The sequence below is a fragment of the Equus quagga genome, chromosome 3 (genome assembly GCF_021613505.1).
Source record: "Equus quagga isolate Etosha38 chromosome 3, UCLA_HA_Equagga_1.0, whole genome shotgun sequence".
Lineage (NCBI taxonomy): Eukaryota > Metazoa > Chordata > Mammalia > Perissodactyla > Equidae > Equus > Equus quagga.
The window spans coordinates 153,655,156-153,677,376 of record NC_060269.1 but is presented as its reverse complement, the minus strand read 5'-3'; the positions used below and the strand labels follow the sequence as shown (position 1 = coordinate 153,677,376).

General features: G+C 44.5%; 1 protein-coding gene across 1 annotated transcript in view; it reads left to right on the top strand.

The window, feature by feature from the left end:
• Positions 1 to 22,221, top strand: part of FAM193A (family with sequence similarity 193 member A) — a 112,971-nt gene that overhangs the window by 72,710 nt on the left and 18,040 nt on the right. The window contains exons 13-18 of the mRNA XM_046656464.1: positions 8,406 to 8,604; positions 9,633 to 9,905; positions 11,316 to 11,598; positions 12,468 to 12,651; positions 13,756 to 13,986; positions 17,226 to 18,081. Of these exons, the coding sequence (XP_046512420.1) occupies positions 8,406 to 8,604; positions 9,633 to 9,905; positions 11,316 to 11,598; positions 12,468 to 12,651; positions 13,756 to 13,986; positions 17,226 to 18,081 (2,026 nt within the window). The remainder of the gene's footprint in view (positions 1 to 8,405; positions 8,605 to 9,632; positions 9,906 to 11,315; positions 11,599 to 12,467; positions 12,652 to 13,755; positions 13,987 to 17,225; positions 18,082 to 22,221) is intronic.

Sequence of the window (22,221 nt, the reverse complement as noted above, 5' to 3'; positions counted from 1 at the left end):
TAGAGCTGTTTTCTAGTCCCTGAGAACCACCCTGAAAGACGAGGATAAAATGGTCTGTTAAACTTTCTTGCTGGTAGAAACTATTCAAGAATTAGTTCATAAAAATCTGCAAGTAAAGTATTGAAATTGATTATTCTCAAAGGCTACTGGGACACTCTAGTTAAAACTAATTTTTTCCCTTAACCTTTGGCCTTTTCTCAGGACATTATAAGTAGTTTATACACAGCTAAAGGAGAATAAAAACATTTTGGGGGAGCATCATCTATATCTAAAATCTGTTTATTTAATACCTGTTAAACTTTAATCCAGTAGATAGATGTGAAAGATTTCGTGAATAGAAAGGCAAATACAGAGGACAAGTAAGCTTTCTTTCAGCCACTTTGCTATAAATGTCAGTCAAGACTGTTCACTGATACATTTAAAATACATTAACTGGATGCCATTTTTATTTAGAAAAATGAGATGCATTTGGCAAAGTACTTCATTTGTACCTGGTATAAAAATGTTTCTCTAGACAAGCTTGCATTGTCACTTAACCAGGTCTTGCAAAATTAGTTTGTATTATTTGAGTTAGTTTGACTTAGTTGAATACATCTGTACCTAAATGCATGATGTGTTCACAACCCCATAGGATTTTGTAGAAGCAGCTTCTAGAGAACAAACGAGCTATATTAGAACGGCATAAACTTCTCTTCAGTTACATCAGAGCAGCTTTCTTAGAGAGGCCAGGATTGTTCAGTGTGATGTTCCAAATGTAGTTGGCAGGTAGAAGGTGGGTACTGAATGTGAAGGGCAGCCTGCGCACACGGAGGCTCCTCTGACCTGCTTCTCTTTCTGTGTTCTGGGCCTTTAGGAATTTCTGCTCTAGGGAAATGGCAGTTGTCGCCTTTAAGACTTTATGTCGTTGTAGTCGTACCTACAACTAGGTGCTACATTTAGTACCTAAAATGCTTAGGATGAATACTATGAAAATATTGTTTTCTTGAAATTAGAAAAGCTTGGACTATTTCTATTTTCACATGTCTTCATACCAATGACTCATTTAATTTTTTTGTTGATATAAGTTATTTGCAAGTTAAAAGTAGTTGCAGAAGGAAAATACAGTAATGAAATATTAGAGAAAAAATTTAAACTGTGACAGGGAATTTAATTTCCAAGTATTTGGGGATTTCCCAGCTATCTTTCTGTTACTGATTTCTACTTTAATTTCATTGTGGTCTGAGAGCATACATTGTATGATTTGTATTCTTTTGAATTTGTTAAAGTGTGCTTTACAGCCAGAATGTGGTCTATCTTGGTGAATGTTTCATGTGACCTTGAGAAGAATGTGTAATCTGCTGTTTTTGGATGAAGTAGTCTATAGAGGTCCATTATATCCAGTTGATTGGTGGTGCTGTTGAGTTCAGCTATGTCTTTAGTGATTTTCTGCCTACTGGTTCTGTCCATTTCTGATAGAGGAATGTTGAAGTCTTCAACTATAATAGTGGATTCATCTATTTCTCCTTGCAGTCACATCAGTTTTTGCCTCATGTAGTTTGATGCTCTGTTGTTAGATGCTTACATGTTTAGGATTGTTGTATGTTCTTGGATAATTGACCCCCTTATCATTATTTGAATGCCCTTCTTTATCCCTGATAATTTTCCTTATTCTGAAATCTTATCTGTCTGAAATTAATATAGTTACTCCAGCTTTTGAGTAGTGTTTGTGTGGTATATCTTTCTCCATAACTTACTTTTAACTTAAAGGGGTCTTTTTACTTACAGTAGGTTTCTTGTAGACATATATAGTTGGGTCTTATTTTTTAATATACTCTGATGATCTCTGCCTTTTCATTGGTATATTTAGACCATTCACATTTAGAGTGACTTTTGATGTGTTTAGATTAATAGCACCCATGTTTGTAACTGTTTTGTATTCATTACCAGAGTCTTTTTTCCCTGGCTTCTCCACTTTCAATTGAGCATTTTCTGATTCCATTTTATCTTCTCTGTTAGCATATCAATTATACTTTTTTTTTTTAATTTTAGCAGTTGTATTAAAATATACATTTTTATTAATCTAAGTCCCCCTTCAAATAACACAATTCTGCTTCATGTGTAGTGTAAATACTTTTTCACAGCTTATTCCCAATTCCTCCCTCCCATTCCTTGTGACGTTGTTGTCATTATTTTTATTTATCCATATATTAATCACCCAGTACATTGTTACTATTTTCACCTTAAAGTTATCTTTTAGATCAATTAATAATAAGAAAAGTAAGAGATTTTATTTTACTTTTATTTATTCCTTCTCCATTGCTCTCCCTTTCTTTATGTAGATCCAAGTTTCTGAACTATATTATTTTCCTTCTGCCTGAAGAAAATCTTTTAACATTTTTTGCAGGACAGGTCTGCTGGCGATGAGTTCTCTCAGTTTTTGTTTGTCTGAGGAAGTCTTTATTTCTCCTTCACTTTTGAAGGATAATTTCGCTGGATACAGAATTCTAGGTTGGTGGTTTTTTTCTTTCAACACTTTAAACATATTTAACTCCACTCTTCTTACTTGCATGGTTTCTGATGAGATGTCGTCTGTAATTCTTTTCCCTCTTCTATAGATACAGGGATTTCTGCCCTCTCCTCTTCTTCCTCCCCAAGGCTGCTTTCAGGATTTTCTTTTTGTCTTTGGTTTTCTGCAGTTTGAATATGCTACACCTAGGGGTAGATTTTGTGGTGTTTATTCTATTTGGTGTTCGGAGAGTTTCCTGGATCTGTGGTTTGGTGTCTGTCATTAATTTTGAAAAGTTCTCAGCCATTATTATTTCAAATACTTCTATGTGTTCTCTTTCTTCTCCTGCTATTCCAATTACTGTATGTTATATCTTTTGAAATTGTCCCACAGTTCTTGGATGTTTTGGTCTATTTTTTGTCATTGTTGGTGATGGTTTTTTATTGTTTTGTTTTAATTCTTGTTTCTCTTTGCATTTCAGTTTGAGACGTTTCTGTTGACATATCTTGAAACTCACTGACTTTTTTCCTTGGCTGTGTCCAGTCTACTGATTAGCTCATCAAAAGCATTATGCATTTCACTTATAGTGTTTTTTATTTCTAACATTTTTATTATTATTTCTTAGAGCTTCTGTCTCTCTGCTCACATTGTCCATTTGTTCTTGCATGTTGTCTACTTTTTCCATTAGAGACCTTAGCATATTAATCATTTAAAATTCCCTGTCTGATAATTTTCAGCCGTTTTATCTTCATATTCCCTCTCTGCCATTCTGTTGTGTCTCTGAGCCTCTGAGACCTGCATTAGAGCTTCTCATTCTGTTCTTCGTGTTCCTCACATCTTTGTGTCCTCACCTTCATGTTCTTCAAAGCTCTTTCATATTTTCCACCTCTTTGTCTCTCAGTTCTGATAAATTTTTTGGATCAGTCCTCTAGTTATGTAATTCTCTAATTGTCTCTAACCTGTCGCTGAAGTTTGGTTTTTAACTGTAATTCTTATTTCTGAGCTTTAATTTGTTTTTCAAATATATTAGCAACTTTTTATGTTCTCTTGTTCCTTGATCACTTCTTTTTTATTTTCTTCTTTTAAGCATTTTACACAGTTATTCTGTGTTTGAATGAAATCTTGAGGATCTAAATCTGGTTTTTTGTTGTTTCTGCTGATGTATTATTTCCTTATCCATATAGTAATGTTTTACTATGAGGTCATGTTTTGTTCAGCTTACTCTCTGGGAACGCTGAGGCCCTAAATAGGGAATGCTTCCTCAAGAAGGGGTTTCCACTCACTGGTGCAAGGTACCAGCAGGACACTGACCCAGCTACGACCCTGCAGCTCTTCTTGGCATTCCCATGGGACCTCAGATCTGGCCTCCCATTGCTGTAATGATGATGCTTGCACCTTCACCTGCCTGGCCCTGTTTTTCTCACCATGTTCGTGTCACTTCTTTGTGAAGGATTACCCTCGCTTTCTCTATGGCTTAGCATTTTGCTAGAAAGCTGTTTGGTGCCATTTCTCTGGGATCTAGAGTGAAGCATCCCCACTTACTAGACAGAGTCTAAGCAGAGGGAGAACACATGACCTTAGAAGAGCTAATGTGAGATGGTGGGGCTGCAGCTCACTGCTCCTTCACAGAGCGGGTTTTCACACATCACCTTACATGGCTCAGGAGCTGTAGGTCACAGCTGTAGGGCCAGACTTTGGACTGGTGCCTGAGGCTTCCAGCTCTAAATCCTGTGTCTTTTCCATCTGGAGAACATGTTATGAAACAATCACCATGCTAAGAAAGAGCCTAGTAATGAAGATAGAGAGATGTCTTGAATCCTGCGAGAGCATGAGGAATATTTGAAAATGGTCACCATGTTCCGGCCCTCAGTGAGTTCAGTGCATCAAGTGAATCCTGGTGAAGTGGCTCCCACGTGGCTCTGCACGCACCTCTCACCTCCCTCACCAGGTTACTTACGTACAACCAGTGCAAAATTAAAAAAGTTAAACATGGTACAAGTGTAAGTTCAGGTTGGAATTTGAGGTAGAAAAAAACTGTATGGAAAATAGGGACATAGATAGATTGCAATTTGGGGGTCATATTGTGATCTTTGATTTGTAGTTTATTTCAGAGGTAGTATTTAGTTCTTCTGGCCTGAGAAATAGCAAGACCAAAACAAAGGTGGCACTTTGCCTCTTACCATCTCTGGCAGGAATATTGGAGAACCTTAGTAAGAAGAAACAGAATAGAGTCGCTCATCTTAACTTATCTTGTTCACTGGGACATAACTGGAACCCCTTTTTGTTTGAATACTTGGTATTGGTAGTCCCTCTCATGCGTGTGTTCAGTGATTAAGTCTTTTGCTCTCTTGGTTTGTCATCTTTAGCACCTGTGTTCATGGTGTCTGGGATGGATGTGGTGGTGTGAGAGACAGGCTGGGTCTTTAGTAAAGACATCTGTTTGTGTATGTCAGAGCTTTCATTTAAAGCAAAAATTTTGCTTTCTTGTGAATCACTTTTGTCTCAAAGTGGAGAACAATTCAAAACTTCTGTTAATTGAAGCTGTATGGATTTGTTTAAGAGTGAAATCGTTCTGATTCAATAGCATTATCCACATGTTGGGAGACTTATTTTATGCTTAAATTATTGACGTACTTATGGAGGCATGACCCAAAAATATTCTAGTTGATAGATGCTTTTTTTGTTGTTTTTCTGAAGGAAACCCATAGCTGTTGAGGTTAGTAGATGTCTTATGTGAAAGCATTCATACAAATACAGGTTGTTTGTTATGGACCCCCTGCTCCCTTTGGTCTCTACAGATGGACCTCCTGTTTTGAGTAGATGGTTTTCTAAAGAAGTGTGTGAATCAAAGGTATAGCATCATTAACTTTTGTTTCCAGTATTATAGTTTCATAGTTGTGTTCCTTTATTCCTGTAAGCTAAGCTCTGTTCAACATTTATTGAACATCCAGTATGTGCCAGGCCCTGTGCTACATGCTAGGAAAATAAAACCCAATTAATCATGGTCCCTGTTTTCAGGGATCTCTCAATCTAAAGAGAAGACAAAAACAGGCTCAAATTAAAAAATCAAAATGATATGGCATACCTTAATAGAAATTATACATACAAAGTAGAAAACTAACACCACAGGGGAAAACTATAACTTTTTGAGCCTGTGGGGTGGTTTTGCAGAGGAACTGACGCTGGGATAGGATTTTGAAGGATAAGCAGAAGCTCTCAGACACCTGTGGTAGTAGGTCCAAGCTGTCAGCCACTTTTCTTGAGGTGAACCCAGACAACTCCTGGCTGTGTCTTAGGAGGATCTCAGGGTGTCTTTGAGCAGCTTCTAAGACCGCACATGCTTCTGCCGTTGAGAGTTTACTGGCTGGGCTAGCGAGGCAGAGCTGCGTCTCACAGCTGACGTGGGGCAGTGTGAGAAGGCTGGCCAGTTCCTCTCTCAGGAATTTCTGCCCTTAATGGAAGGTCTTCAAGACTAAGAAACCTTCTTCCATTTAATTGTTACTTTTCATCACTTCCTCAGCAAAGCAGGTCTTAGTTTATCACTACTTTGTGGCAACTGGTATCTATTAAAATATGGTTTTCTTGTTTTCCCCACTCTTTGCTCCCTGGGGCCCCCCTGCCAGAACAACCGGTTCAGGCTCCTGCTTTGATCCTGGCTGTCCAACGCAGACCTGTTTCTTCCCGGTTTCAAATCCTGAATGTCATCTCCAGCCTCACCCTCCACCTTCGCCTCCTTGAGCCTGTTCAAAGTCAGCAGATGTGCTAAGGTGTCCCAGCTGCCTAAGTGGAGTAACTCCCTACTTCCTCTCTGCCCTGTGGAGTGAGGGATTTGGGAGGGGGGGGTTGTGTCTAGGGTCCACAGTCTTATAAATTGATAATCATCACCTTAGCACTCACTAAATGCTTGCTTTGGGCCAGGCAATGTGCTCACCACTTGACATACCTTGTCTGATTTAATTCTTAGCACCACCCCTGCAGGTAGGTATTTCCAAATTACAGATGAGAAAACTAAAGCACAAAAAGATTGAGTAATTTGCCTGAGGTCACACAGCTAGTAAAAGAGAGAGCTGGCACCTGAACCCGTCAGACTGCACAGCCTGAAGGCTGAGAATGAGACTAGTGTTCACATCCAGCTCGTCACTGACCACAGCTCTCAGGAATGGAGCCAGAGACGGTAGTCCTGTCACAGCTGTTGTCCTAAATAGCTCCAGGATCCCTCCTTGCCTTTCATCTTCACTGCCACTGCTCCATGATTTCTCATCCCCTGACTGTTTCTATGTCATCCTTTCCCATTCAGGTTCATTCACCGTATTGCCACAGACTGATCTTTCTAGTAAACTGATCAGATCTTCTCACCCTGCTGCTTAGAATCCTCTGTGGCTCACTTGCGCCTTCAGGACAGAAGTCATACAAAGTTGTCTCTGATTTGGCCCCTGCACATCATCAGGCTGTGGTGCAGTTGTCCATGGACATGGACCATCCCTGTGCTCTGTCCTCCTCTGCTTCCTCCCTCTGCCCCAGCCAGGCCCTCAGGGTTCTGCCAAACCATTATGTGCTCCTGGGAATCTACCCAAAACCCTCCCACTTGAGTTTGCAGCACTCACTGCTCATTCCTGCGTTCCAAAGGATGGGATCACCAGGCGTTGTTCTCAACACCAGACCTGTAGATTCTTTAGGCATTCATTCTCACAGTGCGTAGACCTGCTGAAGGAAAGCTATGAGCCTGGTGTTGACGAGGTGCTGGGGATAGCAGGGCCAGGGTCCAGATACCCATCTTCTCATGAAGCTTACATAATTTGAGGCAAGGCAGATGTTAAACCAATGGGTTACGAGTAAGTCTTGAATTGTAACTGTGATAAGGGAAAATTGTGGATTTTAGTGTGTTTAATGGGGAAGGCCCACCTTGGTCTTGGGTGTTGGGTAGTGAGGGCAAAGTCAGTGATGGCTTCTCTGAGGAGGTGACATTTAGGCTGAGACCTGAAGGATGTAAGTCAGCAAGGTCACAAGCTGAGGTTAGGACGTTCTAGAATGTGGACACAGTGTGAGCAAAGTTCAGGGTCAAAAGGGAGCTTGAAGTTGGAGGACCAAGAGAAGGCCTGTGTGTCCAGGGACTTGGTGAGCAGGAAGGACAGGGTTTAAAAACAGTAGGAAGCCATTGGCGCATTCTAAGCAGGAGAATGACCCGCTCTCACTTAGATTCAAAAAAGCTCACTCTGGCTGCTGTGAGGAAAAGGACTGGAAGAGGCCCAGTGCGAGTGTGGGGCTGTCATTGTGGTACAGGTGGTGGAGGCACGGGGCTGTGAGATGTGCTGAGGGGAGGGAGGGCCCAAGGATGCCCACGTATATGCAGAGAGCAGCTGATGGCTACTCAATAAACTGTGGACCCAGCCTCCCCCCATACCTTCAGACAAGGGTCTGCCCGCAGGACTCAGGAGGGCTTTAGAGCTCAGCATCAAATTCGTAGTTCTTCAGACTTACACTGCACTTTGCCCAAGTGTGAGAGAACAGCTTAAGAATTTTACCATTTTTTTCAGTGATTCCAAAGTTGACTTTTTAGAAATGATCATTAAAATGTCAGATGAGAATAAGCCATAGGAACAGATCTTATGCAAATGAGCCACATTTAAAATGTGACTAGGGAGGAATGTTAGAAGTTACTGAGTTGTCTAAAGTTCGTTTGATACATTCCTTGAGGCAACAGTTGCTTTTAAAATTTACATCTGGTTCAAATTTGACCTATCCTGTATAGCCTTATGAATAATCAAGTAAGCACTCTGCAAGATGTCTTCATCCAGGGACTCCTGCTCATGGCAAGTGTATCCCACAAGGTTTTCAGTAATGACTTGTCTGTTTGTAGTTTAACTACTTAAGTAAACAGAATATTAACTTTGATATGTGATTAGAACATTTTTTTTTGTAGGCTTTACCGCCAGCACCTGTTCAGAATCACACAAATAAGCATCAGGTATTCAATGCATCTCTTCAAGACCATATTTATCCGAGCTGTTTTGGGAATACTCCAGAGTGGAATAGTTCTAAATTTATAAGTCTTTGGGGATCAGAAGTGATGAATGATAAGAACTGGAATCCTGGCACTTTCTTGCCAGATACAATTTCTGGTAAGGAACTTGTTAAAACTTTCTTAAAGTTTTAAAATGATCGGAACTGAGTGGATTGCCGTCTCTGCTGCTGTAGTCTCCCGATAGAAGCCCTAGAGTAGTCGGGGCCCTGGTGCAGCCACGCCAGGCTGCTGCTCCCTCCCCTCCGTCTCTAGTGGGAGGCCCCTTGGGCCCTGTCACACTGCTCCATCCTTCCACATCTGCCGCCAGTCAAGTCCCGCTGCAGAACAGAGCAGAGCAAGGCTCCAGTGCTCCGTGGCCGCTGGCCAGCACAGTAAGCTGTGCGGGGGCCCTGCTAACGCTGGGACCTCTCCTGCCCCAGCACCACTGAGTGTCTTGTCTCGAGGGTTCGGTCTTCAGCCTTTGGTTCTCAAGCAGTGGTGACAACCAGACCTCCACCCAGTGCACGGGGTGGTGTGACAGTGCCACGGGTGACTTGAATGCTATGACTTGTGTTCCTTTTCTCTGTTTCTGTATTGAGCCTACATGGGATCTGTCCCCTCTAACAAGTTCCTTCCTCCCAGCTGCCTCAGCTGCCAAGGCTCAGCTGTTACTTCAATACCAGTGCAGGGTGCACCTGAAGAGGGGCTGGTACCTACTCCTCATCTCAGTCTTCATATGGTTAGAGCCACTGGGGGCCCCACACGCAGCCCTGCATGTGCTCAGAAAAGCCAGCTAGACTTGACATCTGGGCTGTGCTTGGAAAGGGTTTCTAGCTGTGTGACCTTGGGCAAGTTGCTTAGCCTCTCTGAGCCTCAGTTTCTTCATCTTTAGGATGGGAATAATAGTACCAAGCTCAAGACATTAAATAATTTTTGGGAAGCTTCTAGCACAGGCATTGGCACATGGTAGGTGCTCAATAAATTTTTTTCTCAGATGAAAACAAGTTGACTGGCATCACCCCAGTGGGATCCTAAGTCACTTCGGTAGCAGCCCTGGTGTTAAGAATTTAGTCAGCAGATGTCCTTTAGGTTTGAGCTAAATATTACTTCTTTTAGAAGCCTTAATTTTCCCATTCTTCTCTGAAGGGAGTGACATATTAGGGCCAACACTCTCAGAAACAAGACCGGAAGCCCTTCCACCTCCGTCTAGCAATGAAACACCTGCAGCTTCGGATAGTAAAGAGAAAAAAAACGCCGCAAAAAAGAAATGTTTGTACAATTTCCAAGATGCTTTTATGGAAGCAAACAAAGTTGTGATGGCCACCTCATCAGCCACCTCCTCCGTGTCCTGCACGGCCACCACAGTGCAGTCCAGCAATAGCCAGTTCAAAGTGTCGTCCAAGAGGCCTCCTTCCATAGGTAAGGCCCACCAGTTCGTGGGGACCCTTGGGGTTGGCTCAGCATATTCGCTGCTTTTTCCTCAGCATTTTTGTAACTGCCTCTTACTTGGCCTGGCTGGAGGTGTAAATGTAACTAACACCCAAAATGCTCGTGCACAGAGAGCACGTCCGCTGGGACTGACTGGGATTTTACTGTCCGCTAGCTTCTCTAGGGCTTTGCCACACTGCATCTTGCCTTTCCTCTCTGCACCTATTGTTCTGTAATAGGAAAAAGTAATTGCTTTCTGAGCGTGTGGAGGAGTTTGTAGTCATCTGAAAGCAGAAGCCTCACAGAGAGTCAGCTAATGGGGTTGCCGCCTAGCTCACAGGGCAGCCCCTGCTGCCACTCAGGTCACTGGTGTGCAGGTGGTGTCGTTGTCACACTTTGATCTGAGCACAGTGAGAAGGAGGCCCAAAAGCAAGGAGGCCATCCGAGACCAGTGGCAAATGTCAAAGGGACACGGGAGCTGGCTCAGAGGGGCCTCACTAGCCAACATTAGGACAGTTTGAGTATCAAAAACAATAATGGAATAGGTTCTAGCACACAAAGTCAAGAATCCTGCAAGATGCTCAAAAAAGGGACTAGGGTGGAGAAGCTCTTTCTGACAGAAGCTCGCTGCTGCTGCATATGCAAGAACAGTAGAAGTAGAAGGCCACTCTGCAGCCAGCAGGGTAACGCTGGAGCCAGGTAAGCGTTGAGTGGACGTTAAAACATTGGATGTCAGTTTGGAGAATGTAGTAGTGTTCCCACTGTCTGGGAGCAGCGCCCGCACATGACTGGCAGATTACAAAGGGAAGATAAGGTGCCTTTTGCTGGAGGAATCTGGCAGACCACCCCCTGCACACCTGACCAGATGTAGCCTCACCGCCATGGAACAAATTGATGTTAGGTGCTTCCTCTGCAATCAAATGGGAAGAATCCTAGGTGCATCCTGCAGAGGATTCATGCCCAAAACATTTTAGCTAAATCTAACATGAAACTCTAAATCCAGATTGGTGGACAGCTGGCCTCGACTCAAAAAATGTCAGTGTTGTGAAAAGAAAAAAGTTTAAAAGAGGCTGGGTTGGGGAAAAAGCTATAGGACGTGGGGGAAACTGGAGAATTGAATAGGGATTGTACATTAGATGAGAATATCATGTCGATGTTCAGTGTCTAACGTGGTAACGGATTGTGGTTATACAGCAAAATGCGTAAAAGTAAATATGACAAAATATTAAATAATGATGAATACAGGTGAAAGGTATATAAGTATTCTTCATACCGTTCCTTCAAATTTTCTATAGATTTGAGCATTTTCAGACAAAAAGTTGGTAAAAAGTTGTAAGACAAACGTGAATGTCTGTCTGTCTTTAGTGGTTGGCAGTGACTCTTTTGCGTCTCTGAATGCAGGCGAGGTCTTTCACGGCATCACCAAGGAGGATCACAGACATGCGGTGCCAGCTGCCCCGAGGAACAGCCCCACGGGCTTGGCGCCACTTCCCACTCTCGCTCCTGCTGCCCTCTCGCCAGCCTCCACACCTCACCTTGCAAATCTTGCAGCCCCGTCCTTCCCCAAAACTGCGACCACATCTCCCGGGTTTGTGGATACACGCAAGAGCTTCTGTCCTGCTCCTGTGGCCCCCCCACCCCCAACCACAGACGGCTCCATCAGCGCACCTCCTAGCGTCTGCAGGTGAGCCAGGTCCTGGTGGTTGAAGGCTAGGAGCACTTTGGAATGGGGTACCATGCCGCCCTGACGCTATAGAAACAGCGATAGAAGCTCTCTGCAGCTGAACGGTCCAGTGATGCACAGCGGGAAGGGATGTGGGTGAGGAGAGGGCTCCGGTCTCAGCCTCTAGTTCTGTAGCGCCAGGGTCTGCCGTGAATCAGTGCGCAGACCACCCCTAACCACTGGCAGCATTGGGGTGGCCTTGGGGGTTTTTTAAGTTGTATTTGTTACACATCGCGCAAAGAATAATACAGCAAACACCCAACAAGGGTTTTTTTTAAGATTTTTTTTGCTGAGGAAGATTCATGCTGAGCTAACGTCCGCTGCCAATCTTCCTGTTTTTGTATGTGAGCCACCACCACGGCACGGCCACTGACCGATGGTGTAGGTCCATGCCCAGGAACCAAACCCAGGCCACCTAAGTAGGGTGCGCCAAACTTAACCACTAAGCAACCAAGGCTGCCCCTAAAAAGATAATTTTTAAATTACCTTTGAACTTAACTTCTTGAAGCCATCCCCACCCCACACCACCCCCAGGATGAAGTGGTGGAGGGAGGAACAGTGGAGAGACTTCGTGTGTGTCTGAAGAGTCCCTTTAGGTATGATGCCTGCCCACATGCCTGCCTGTACCACCTAGCCAGGTCACCACACCACCTTTCCTAACTGGGACTCCCTGTGTCTGTACGGCCACGGGACCTCTGCACCTCACTGTCATCTGTGATGGGGCAGGGCAGCAGTCAGTCAGGAGGAGCGGAACTTAGTCTGCTGCATGCCATGCCCATTCCCCTTGACGGGTGGGCTGCTTGCTAACAGGCCTGTGTGCCATTTTGCAGTGACCCCGACTGTGAAGGGCACCGCTGCGAGAATGGTGTCTATGACCCACAGCAGGATGACGGGGACGAGAGTGCCGACGAGGACAGCTGCTCCGAGCACAGCTCCAGCACCTCCACCTCCACCAACCAGAAGGAGGGCAAGTACTGTGACTGCTGCTACTGTGAGTTCTTCGGGCATGGCGGGGTAAGTGCCCGCAGGCCTCTCCTCTCGGGGAGGGCCTCCTTGTGGGAGGGCTGGGGGGGGGGGGGCATGGAGAGTGCAGTGCATAAAATTAGCGATGGATGAGTGTAAATTGCAGATTTACATTTGAATTGTAAAATAGGTGAGCTCCTTTGCAAGAATAATATGCCAGGTTGAATTCAAGGTGTGGTTACATTGTAGGTAAAGCTTTATTTGCAGCTTAGTTAAAAGCAAGATATGGTCTGAAATAGCAGTTCCACTTCTAAGTTGTACTTATCCTAAAGAAATAATGAAAAATATTTGCCGAAAACTTTAGCTATGAGGATTTCATCACTGCATGTTCGCATTTGTCTGTGATTTTTATGATAGTTGATGAGATGGGGCCTCCTAAGTACCCAGCCCTGAGGGTTGTTGAGTCCACCCAGCGTGCAGTCATGTGGTGGGACACTGCTGATACGTGTACGGTTGGATTCCTCATGTTTGAATACAAAGGACATTGATACACGTACATCTTTCCAGAATAATCATCTTTTCTGTCCCAGCAAATGTCAGCCATGGTGCCTGGGGTGGGTGGGAGGACAGGCCCGGGGTTGGTAGCTGTTCTTTTGGTTCTGGCTCTATTTCCTAAACACGCACACGTTTGTAGTCGCCAGTAAGAAGTTTTGGCAGTGAGAGAGAGGGCAGTTCTTTTTTCTTTTTGGCACTGAAAGGGAAGCCTGCAAATGGATGAAGATACTACAGACACGTTTGTTGACAGGAAAAGATAATCAAACTGTATCATATAAAAAGTAGATAAGTCAGTATGTGTAATTGCTTCTTGTTTGCTTTAAAAATATTTGTTTACGTAGTTGTACATACTTTACTAGATTTTTCATGAATATATGAAGCTTTACAGGTCAGTGCCAAAATACTTTTGGGTGACTTGGTGATGGGTTTTTCTTTTTCCTGCCATTTGTTTATCCTATTTCCTTATTTTTCCACAATGAACATGTATTACTTGAGTAATTAAAAAAAATCATTTTTAGAGATATGGTCTGAGGTTTGTTATATTCAAAATCACTAAAACTTGAAGCTTAATTTAGTTATGTTCTCATTTAATTCTCTTAGCCTCCAGCTGCACCAACAAGTAGAAATTATGCAGAAATGAGGGAAAAGCTTCGTTTACGGCTGACCAAGAGGAAAGAAGAGCAACCTAAAAAAACAGATCAACTTTCAGAACGGGAGAGTGTAGTTGACCATCGAAGGGTGGAAGATTTGCTGCAGTTCATAAACAGCTCGGAGACCAAACCAGTTAGCAGCACTCGAGCAGCCAAGCGAGCGAGGCATAAGCAGAGAAAGGTAAACAACGTGTGCTTGGTGCTGCGCCGATGAGGGTAGTCTCCAGGACTGCTTCTGAGCACGGAGGGCCTCCATGCTGGTGGACTTGCTCACAGTGTTGCTTCCAGAGCCCCTGGCTGTCTCATGGCCCAAACTAGAAGCTGGTTAAAAGCCTGATGTATTTTCAGGACACGGCTTCTCCTTTTGTGTCATGAGTTTGTTAATGGATCTAAAACAAACTTTCGAGTTCTTGTGGTGGCCAGGGTGGGAGCGGCAAGCAGACCCTCCATCTCTGCCTGTGAAAGAACCTTCTTTCCTAAGGAAGGAGAGGAAGGAGCCCTTGGTTGTCAAGGAGTAGAGTGCTGCCTTCATTTCAACAACCAAGGCCCTGGAGACTTCTCTGGAGAGGGAAAGGGGACCAGTGTGGGCTTTTGGAGACTGTGGGTGAAGAAGTGACTTGGATATGAAGCTGGGACTGGGCCCTTGGCACAGCAGTCATCTCTGGACACAGGTCTGGGCATGCTGCTCCACCCCATCCCCCATCTCGCTCCACTGGCAGAGGAGAATCAGGCAGTGCCATTCTAAAAGAGAGCCAGCACAAGGCGTTGATGCCAGCCATTGTGGACAGCCCTGGGCAGTTCCCCCTTCACCATAGGGTGTGAGATATCACAAAAGCAAATATCTACCAGGACAGGCAGGTTGGCCCAGTGGTGGACTTTGACTGGACTTGACCTATGGTCTAGCGAGTAAACAGTGTTCAGAGACTGTATGCTCGTAAATGAGAAGTTGTGTTCTTTACGTCATGTTAACATTGAAAGTGATGGAAATAGCATTTACTCTATGATTTGCCATCCTCCTCCCCCCACATTCTCTCGGAGGATTTTCCACAAAGCCCCTGTGCTGCAGCAGTTCCACAGATCTTCCTGGTTTCGGCCACCTAAAGATATCAGGCTCCAAGAGCCAGACCTCAGCAGGCAGATCTGGGCTGTGCACAGAGGGAACAAGGGTCTGACAGCAGGATGGGTTGCTTTGGGAAGAGGTGATGTCCTTGTGAAGTCAGGCAGAGACAGGAGGAGGACCTTTCCACAGTGGACCAGAGCGTGGGCCACATGTCCTGCAGTGTTTCTTCCAACTTAGCTATTTGTAATTCTAAGATAGTTGTGATTGTTCTGCTAAGTGGATTAACCATCAAGTGCCCTGCTTGTACCTCACAATCCTAAAATAGGTCTGGACTGACTGTCAGGTGTAATGAGGGGGCTTTGGGGAAGAAGCCTGTTCTGTGCCCCAGAAGATCTGGGTTTGCTGAGCCACACTGGAGTGGGGAAAATGGGGTATGTTCTCCATCCAGGAGTGTTGACAGCATCAGGGGTTCCAGGGTGGTCCACCCCAGACTCCTGTCCTCTGTCCTTGTGGAGTCTAGGATGGAGGGCAGCCCTGCAAAGCACTGAACAGGTCCAGAGGCTTCCAGTGAATCCGTGAGAAGTCTCCAGGGCCTTGGTTGTTGAAATGAAGGCAGCACTACATATACTAGGTTGTTGTTTGGTGAGGAAGATTGGCCCTGAGCGCACATCTGTTGCCAGTCTTCCTCTTTTTTCCCCCTCCTCAAAGCCCCAGTACATAGTTGTACATCCTAGTTGTAAGTGCTTCTAGTTCTTCTATGTGGGATGCTGCCACAGCATGGCTTGATGAGCGGTGTGTAGGTCTGCACCCAGGATCAGAACCAGTGCGCCCCAGGCTGCCATAGCGGAGCACATGAACCTAACCAGTACACCACCGGGCCAGCCAGTATACCAGGTTTTGAGTTCACTGTAGCTTCTGTTCTGTGGCAGGATCAGCCCGCAGATCTGTGCTGTAGGGGGCATTCTGCTCACTTGACACTAGGACACCTGCCTAAAGTAGCTATTTTGGGGGCTGCTCCAGGGCTGCCTATTGCGTGCTACCTTCAGGGAAGGCTTCTCTTCTAGATAAAACAAGGATTTTAGTTAATTTTTACTTGAATTGTCAAGTTAAGTTTTTTTAAAACCTATCATTAAATTTTTTTTCTTTTTTTTCTTTTTTTTTGAGGACGATTAGCCCTGAGCTAACATCTTCTGCCAATCCTCCTCTTTTTGCTGAGGAAGACTGGTCCTGAGCTAACATCCATGCCCATCTTCCTCCACTTTTTATGTGGGACACCTACCACAGCGTGGCTTGCCAAGCAGTGCTATGTCAGCACCCAGGATCTGAACCAGTGAACCCCGGGCCACCAAAGTGGAATGTGCGCACTTAACTGCTGCGCCCCCGGGCTAGCCCCTGTCATTAAATTTTTAACAATTTTATGTTTAAGTTTTTCAAAAAGACAAGCAAATTGTCTCTTAAAAATATTGCTTGCCGAAACATTGTGAAAAATAATTTAAACTTGGAAAGACCTTTACATTTTCCCATGCAAAATGTTTTTCCCAAAATTTCCCATAAGCACTGGCCTTATTGGAGTTCACTGATAGGAGAAGCCATGCTTCTTGCTCTTAATGGCTTTCATTTGTTTTCTGAGCAGAAGGAATGGTTCCTTTTATGCTCTTGAGTATACGTCACTAATAAAATACAGTCTTCACTTGGGATGAAAATTAATTTCCTGCCAAGCTGGACAGCAGAAATAACTATTGTCTATTTGCCATGTAGTGTTGGATATTTTAGGAAGTCGTTTGCTCAATCCCACTGGTGAAAGTAGATTGGGAATTTTGTTTATCTACTAAAGTGGGAAAAAGGAATTTCAGGGTTTTTAGTACACATTTCTTGCACGTCCTCTTGATACACGTGGATGCGTCAGCGTCAGCCTTCACTTGGAAGCTGTGCTTGCTCAGGGTTTTGGCAGCACATGCGCAGCGGTGTAACTACTACACGATCAGTCCGTGCTCTGAGCCCCCGTCATCCACCCATCACGCTTTACGGGGGAGCTGGCGCAGGGCAGGTGCACCGCAGCCACTGGGACCCAGTGTTATGTGCCTAGTGCTGGGTCAAAGGCGGTAAGGAATTTTTTGTTGACTACTCTCCCTCACAATAAAGGAAGCATATACCTTGGTAGATAGATTAAATCTAATAATTCTGTAGAGTAAAATAACTTGGGGTGGGTATGTTTTAAGCTTTTGGCCTGTTATAGCCCCTTTCAAAGTTTATGTTCTTATTATATGATTTGTTTTTTAAATTATCTTATTTTTCTGTATGTCTTAATTTTAAGAACACTTACTATTGTCTTAAGTTGCCTTTTCTTTTCACGCTGGCAGCTGGAGGAGAAAGCTCGCCTTGAAGCAGAGGCCAGGGCCCGAGAGCATCTGCACCTCCGTGAGGAGCAGAGACGGCAGGAGGAGGAGGAGGAAGAGGAAGAGCGACTCAAGGAGGAATTTCAGCGGCTTCAGGAGCTTCAAAAGCTAAGAGCTGTAAAAAAGAAGAAGAAGGAGAGGCCAAGTAAAGACTGTCCCAAGTTGGACATGCTCGCTAGAAATTTACAGGCATCAACAGAGTCTGTACCTAACTCTGAAAATATCCACAATGGGTCGCTAGAGCAAACCGAAGAACCAGAAACATCATCTCGCTGCCCTTCCAGACATGTGGACCACACAGAGCCCAGGCTGGGGCCCGGGGCTGATGGGGATGCTGCCGACCCCGTGGACACCAGAGACTCCAAGCTCCTCCTTCCAAAGGAGGTCAATGGAAAGCAGCAGGAGCCCTTGTCTTTTCTCCTTGACATAATGCATCACCACAAAGAGGGAAACGGCAAACAGAAGCTAAAGCAGACCAATAAGGCTAGCAGTGAGCCCGTGAGAAAGCCCATGGAGCCCCCCAGAGCCTCAGAGGGCCAGCCCAGACCCCGGCCCCAGACTGAGTCAAAGACTAAAGTACTTGACCTCACTTCCTTGGCAGAGCAGAAAAGAGAGGAGAGAAAAGTCAACAGTAATAACAATAACAAAAAGCAGCTGAACCATGTCAAGGAAGAAAAGTCGAACCCAGTCCCCATGGAGCCCGCCTCCCCCAGCGAGCATCCGCAGAACAGCAAGCTGGTGCTGGCAGATTCTCCTCAGCCCAAGGGCAAGAACAAGAAGAATAAGAAAAAGAAAGGAGACCGAGTCAACAATTCAATTGGTAAATACAGAGCAGAGGGAAAGTATGTCTAGCTGATAGCCTTTCGTTTTCTGTGTGTGACTTGTTGTAAGATGAGAAAAACACTTGGTGGAGGTCCTCTCATAGCCTGTCCCTCCTGTAGGTTGGATGCTGCCTTACCTATCCTGGCTTGGTGCTTTTTGTGGCCTTTTCACCAACAATGAGGAACAAATACCATTGTTGTTAGTTATTTTGTCATTTTGAAATAATTTTAAACTTCAAAAAAAACTGCAAAAAGAGTACATAGAGGGGCCGGCCTGGTGGCACAGCAGTTAAGTGCACACGTTCCGCTTCAGCGGCCCAGGGTTCGCCGGTTCAGATCCAGGGTGCAGACATGGCACCACTTGGCAGCCATGCTGTGGTAGGCATCGCACATATAGAGTAGAGGAAGATGGGCAAAGATGTTAGCTCAGGGCTGGCCTTCCTGAGCAGAAAGAGGAGGATTGGCAGTGGATGTTAGCTCAGGGCTAATCTTCCTCAAAAAAAAAAAAAAAAAGAGTACAAAGAATTCCTGTACATTCCAATTCCCTGGAATCACATGTTATCACGTTTGCTTTATCATTCTGTCTCTCCCTCTTTATTATTTTTCTGAACCAAATGAGAGTAGTTTCAGACATGACACCCTTTTACCCTTAAATACTTCCATGTGTATTTCCTCAAAACAAGGACACTCTTTTACAAAACCACAATACAATTATCAAAATCAAGAAATTAACGCTGGTACAATGCCGTCATCTAGCTATAGACTTTATTCATATTTTCTCCAGTTGTCCCTTTAATATCCTTTATAGAAAAAAAAGTGTTACTGTTATTTCTCCTGACATAGGATCTATTCCAGGATCACATGTCATATCTTTTAATTTCCTTTGATGGATCAGTTCCTCAATTTTTCATGACCTTGACGTTTCTAAAGAGTACAACCCATTTATCTTTTAGAATAATTTCCATTTGTCTGTGTGCCACTTCTTCACGATCAGATGCAGATTGTGTATTTTTGGCAGCGGTGCCCTGCAAGTGATGCGTCCTTGTTAGCGCATGCCCTCAGGAGGGCGTAATGTCTGCTGATGTTAACTCCAGTCCTTGGGTTAAGGGGTCTGCCTGGTCTCTCCACTGTCGTGTTAATGCTCCCCCTTTGCTGATGCATCAGTGTCTTATGGGGAGATGAATCTCTGTTTTTGTTTTTGGTTTTTTTTGAGGAAGATTAGTCCTGAGCTAATGTCCACTGCCAATCCTCCTCTCTTTCCTGAGGAAGACCCTCAGCTAACATCCTGAGCTAACATCCGTGCCCATCTTCCTCTACTTTATATGTGGAACGCCCACCACGGCATGGCTTGCCAAGCGGTGCCGTGTCTGTACCCAGGATCCAAACTGGTGAACCCCAGGCCACCAAAGCAGAACATGCGCACTTAACCGCTGCATCACCAGGCCGGCCTCTGAATGTCTGTTTTTATCAAACATTCACCTACTAGTTTTAGCATCCGTTGACAATTCTTGCCCTAAATGGTTATTAGGACGTTGTTTGCCAAAGGGTGATTTTTCTCATATTATTCCTTCTACATTTCTTATTTGGTATTCTACTGTAAGAAGAGATTTTCTTCTCCCCCATGTATTTTTTTCGTTCATTTAGTTATTTATATCAGGGTGGATTCATGGATTCTTACTTCATGCTATAGATTATAATCCTTTACTAACACTATTTTGATGCCCTGACTATCTCAGATTCAGTCCGTGGGAGCCCCCCTCGGAATGGCCCCTCAGCCCCATCATTCGTTGAGTACTTCCATACTTTCTGACATAGTTTGGTGTTCCAGGCTTATCTCTTACTTTTCCTATCCCAGCCCTGAATCAGCCATCTCCAAGGAGCCCTGGTTCTTTTTCGTGGAGAGTGGCATTTAGAAACCCAGACCTGGGTCCTCCTGGTGTGTCATTGCTTCTAGGCCCTCTCAGTCGGCAGAGCTGGGAAGGGATGTGTGTCTGTGCGTGCGTGCGACCTGCACACACATCTCTTATCTATTCCTATGTCTGATTTCTGTTGTGAGAACCCCAAGTTCACACTCATGACGCCAGTCCCACTCAGTGCCCCACGTTCCTTCTACTTTCCCCATCTCCATCTGTAACAACTCCCGTCTCCAACTCCTGGGGACTCACAGTAGATTTACTGACTTGTTCAATCCTAGGATGCATGTGAAGTGGTTTCAGAATTGCTCATCCTCAGGCCGACCCCATGGCCGAGTGGTTAAGTCCGGCGCTCTGCTTCAGCAGCCCAGGGTTTTGCTGGTTCAGATCCCAGGTGCAGGGATGGCACCGCTCATCAAGCCATGCTGAGGCGGTGTCCCACATAGTGCAACCAGAAGGACCCACAAAGCTATGTACTGGGGGGACTTTGAGGAGAAGAAGGAGGATCCTCTATATCCTTACTTGTTTTTTGTCCCTTTGACTATCTTCTATTATTATTAATGAGTTCCTGGCTATGTTTTCTTGTGTCCCCTATAGTTTTGCTTTATGAAGGTGGTTTCTCTGTTATTTGATGCACATTCCTAACTGTAATATCTTCTTTGTGTGTGGCTTTAGTATTAAAAATGTCCTTTTTGTTGTGTTTTGTGCTTTTGGCTTGAATTCTACTTCATCTAAGATGGTGATTGCTGCCCCTTCTCTCTCTGTTTCTCTTTGCCTGGTGGGGCACCTTTGTCCTCATCCCTTCATTTGTAGCCTTTCTGAGTCACTAGGTTTTAGGTCATTCTCTTATAGATAGCAAAGACCTGAGTCTTGCTTTGTGAGCCAAATTCAAAATCTTCTCTATGGGTAAGTTAAGCCCATTCGCATTTATTGATATAACTATATGGGTGTCTCAACCCTGACGTCGTTTTGTAGTTACTATGTGTATTTCATAGTTGCTGGGGTTTTTTCTATGTGGTATATTTTCTTTGTTCTTTTATTTCTAAAAATCTTTGATATTTAGGAAAATTTGTGTTTTTGTCCTAGTGCATTCCTCTAATGTATACCTTTCATGCCCCCTCCCTAGCGTCCCTGCTCACCCTTTCACAGCTTGCTTTAAGTGAGGCCTCTGACACCCACTTACTGCCTGGACAACAGTCAATGAGCTGATTTCATTCTTTCTGCTTTCCGCTTTGTCCCTTCTCTTTCCATTTTTCTGCTAATATTATTCCTGCCTTGTCAGAATACACAGTATTCATAGGTGTACAATTAAGTACATTAAATGCTCATGTGGGTCCTCCTGCTGAGGTGTTCCCAGACGTTTTCTCCCTGGGGAAGTGTACCCTCTGGTGCATGTCTTCAAGTAAGTGTCTGAGCTCTGGCGAAGCAAACTGTGTTTATGGTCTTAACAATGAACAGACAGCCTTGCTAAGTATGAAATTCTTGGGTCACACTTTCTTTCCACTCTGGCTAATATGGTTTTGTTGTTGTGAAAAATTTCTTCCTATTACTGCATCCACTTATGGTTCTGTCTCGTTTTTTTCTTATACCAAGATTTTCAATACTGATTATTAGTTCTAATCAGAAAAAAGAATATTAGAAATTGCTTTATTATGAAAGCATTTCCAGCAGACATGCCTGCTCTATGTTTGCTTTTATGATTGAAGCTGTTCCACTTCTATAACTATTTATGAAATGACTGGTGAGACTGTGCCTTCTTCACTTCCTTTATGTTTGTAAACGCTCCTGCCTTCCTTCCCCCTTCCTCGTGCATCAGTGTTTCCTTGATCAGAGCCTCAGTGAGTCGGCCACCAGTCAATGTCTGTGAGTAGACATTGCAGGCGGAGGCTCGATCAGAATAGTCTCAGTGTCTGGGAAGGAGGAGATTGGGCTGTGGAAGCAGAATGGCTGTGATCAGGTGTATTGTGAGCATGACTCCCTCATACTGGACTGGATGAGGTGGAAGCTAGGACTGAGGAGCCTGGCTGGGAGGGTGGTGGAGCCCAGCATTGAAGCAGTAGCTGTAGCAGTGGGAGGGAGGGCGAGGGGTGAGGGTCCCCGACTGTTCACAAAGAACTTGCCTGGCATGCTGAGAGGTATGACGTGGGTGAGGAAGGAGGCCAAGAGGATCATTTCTAGGTCGTTGCAAGAAAAGGAGTCAGCTGGCAGCAGATCATAAGGGGTACA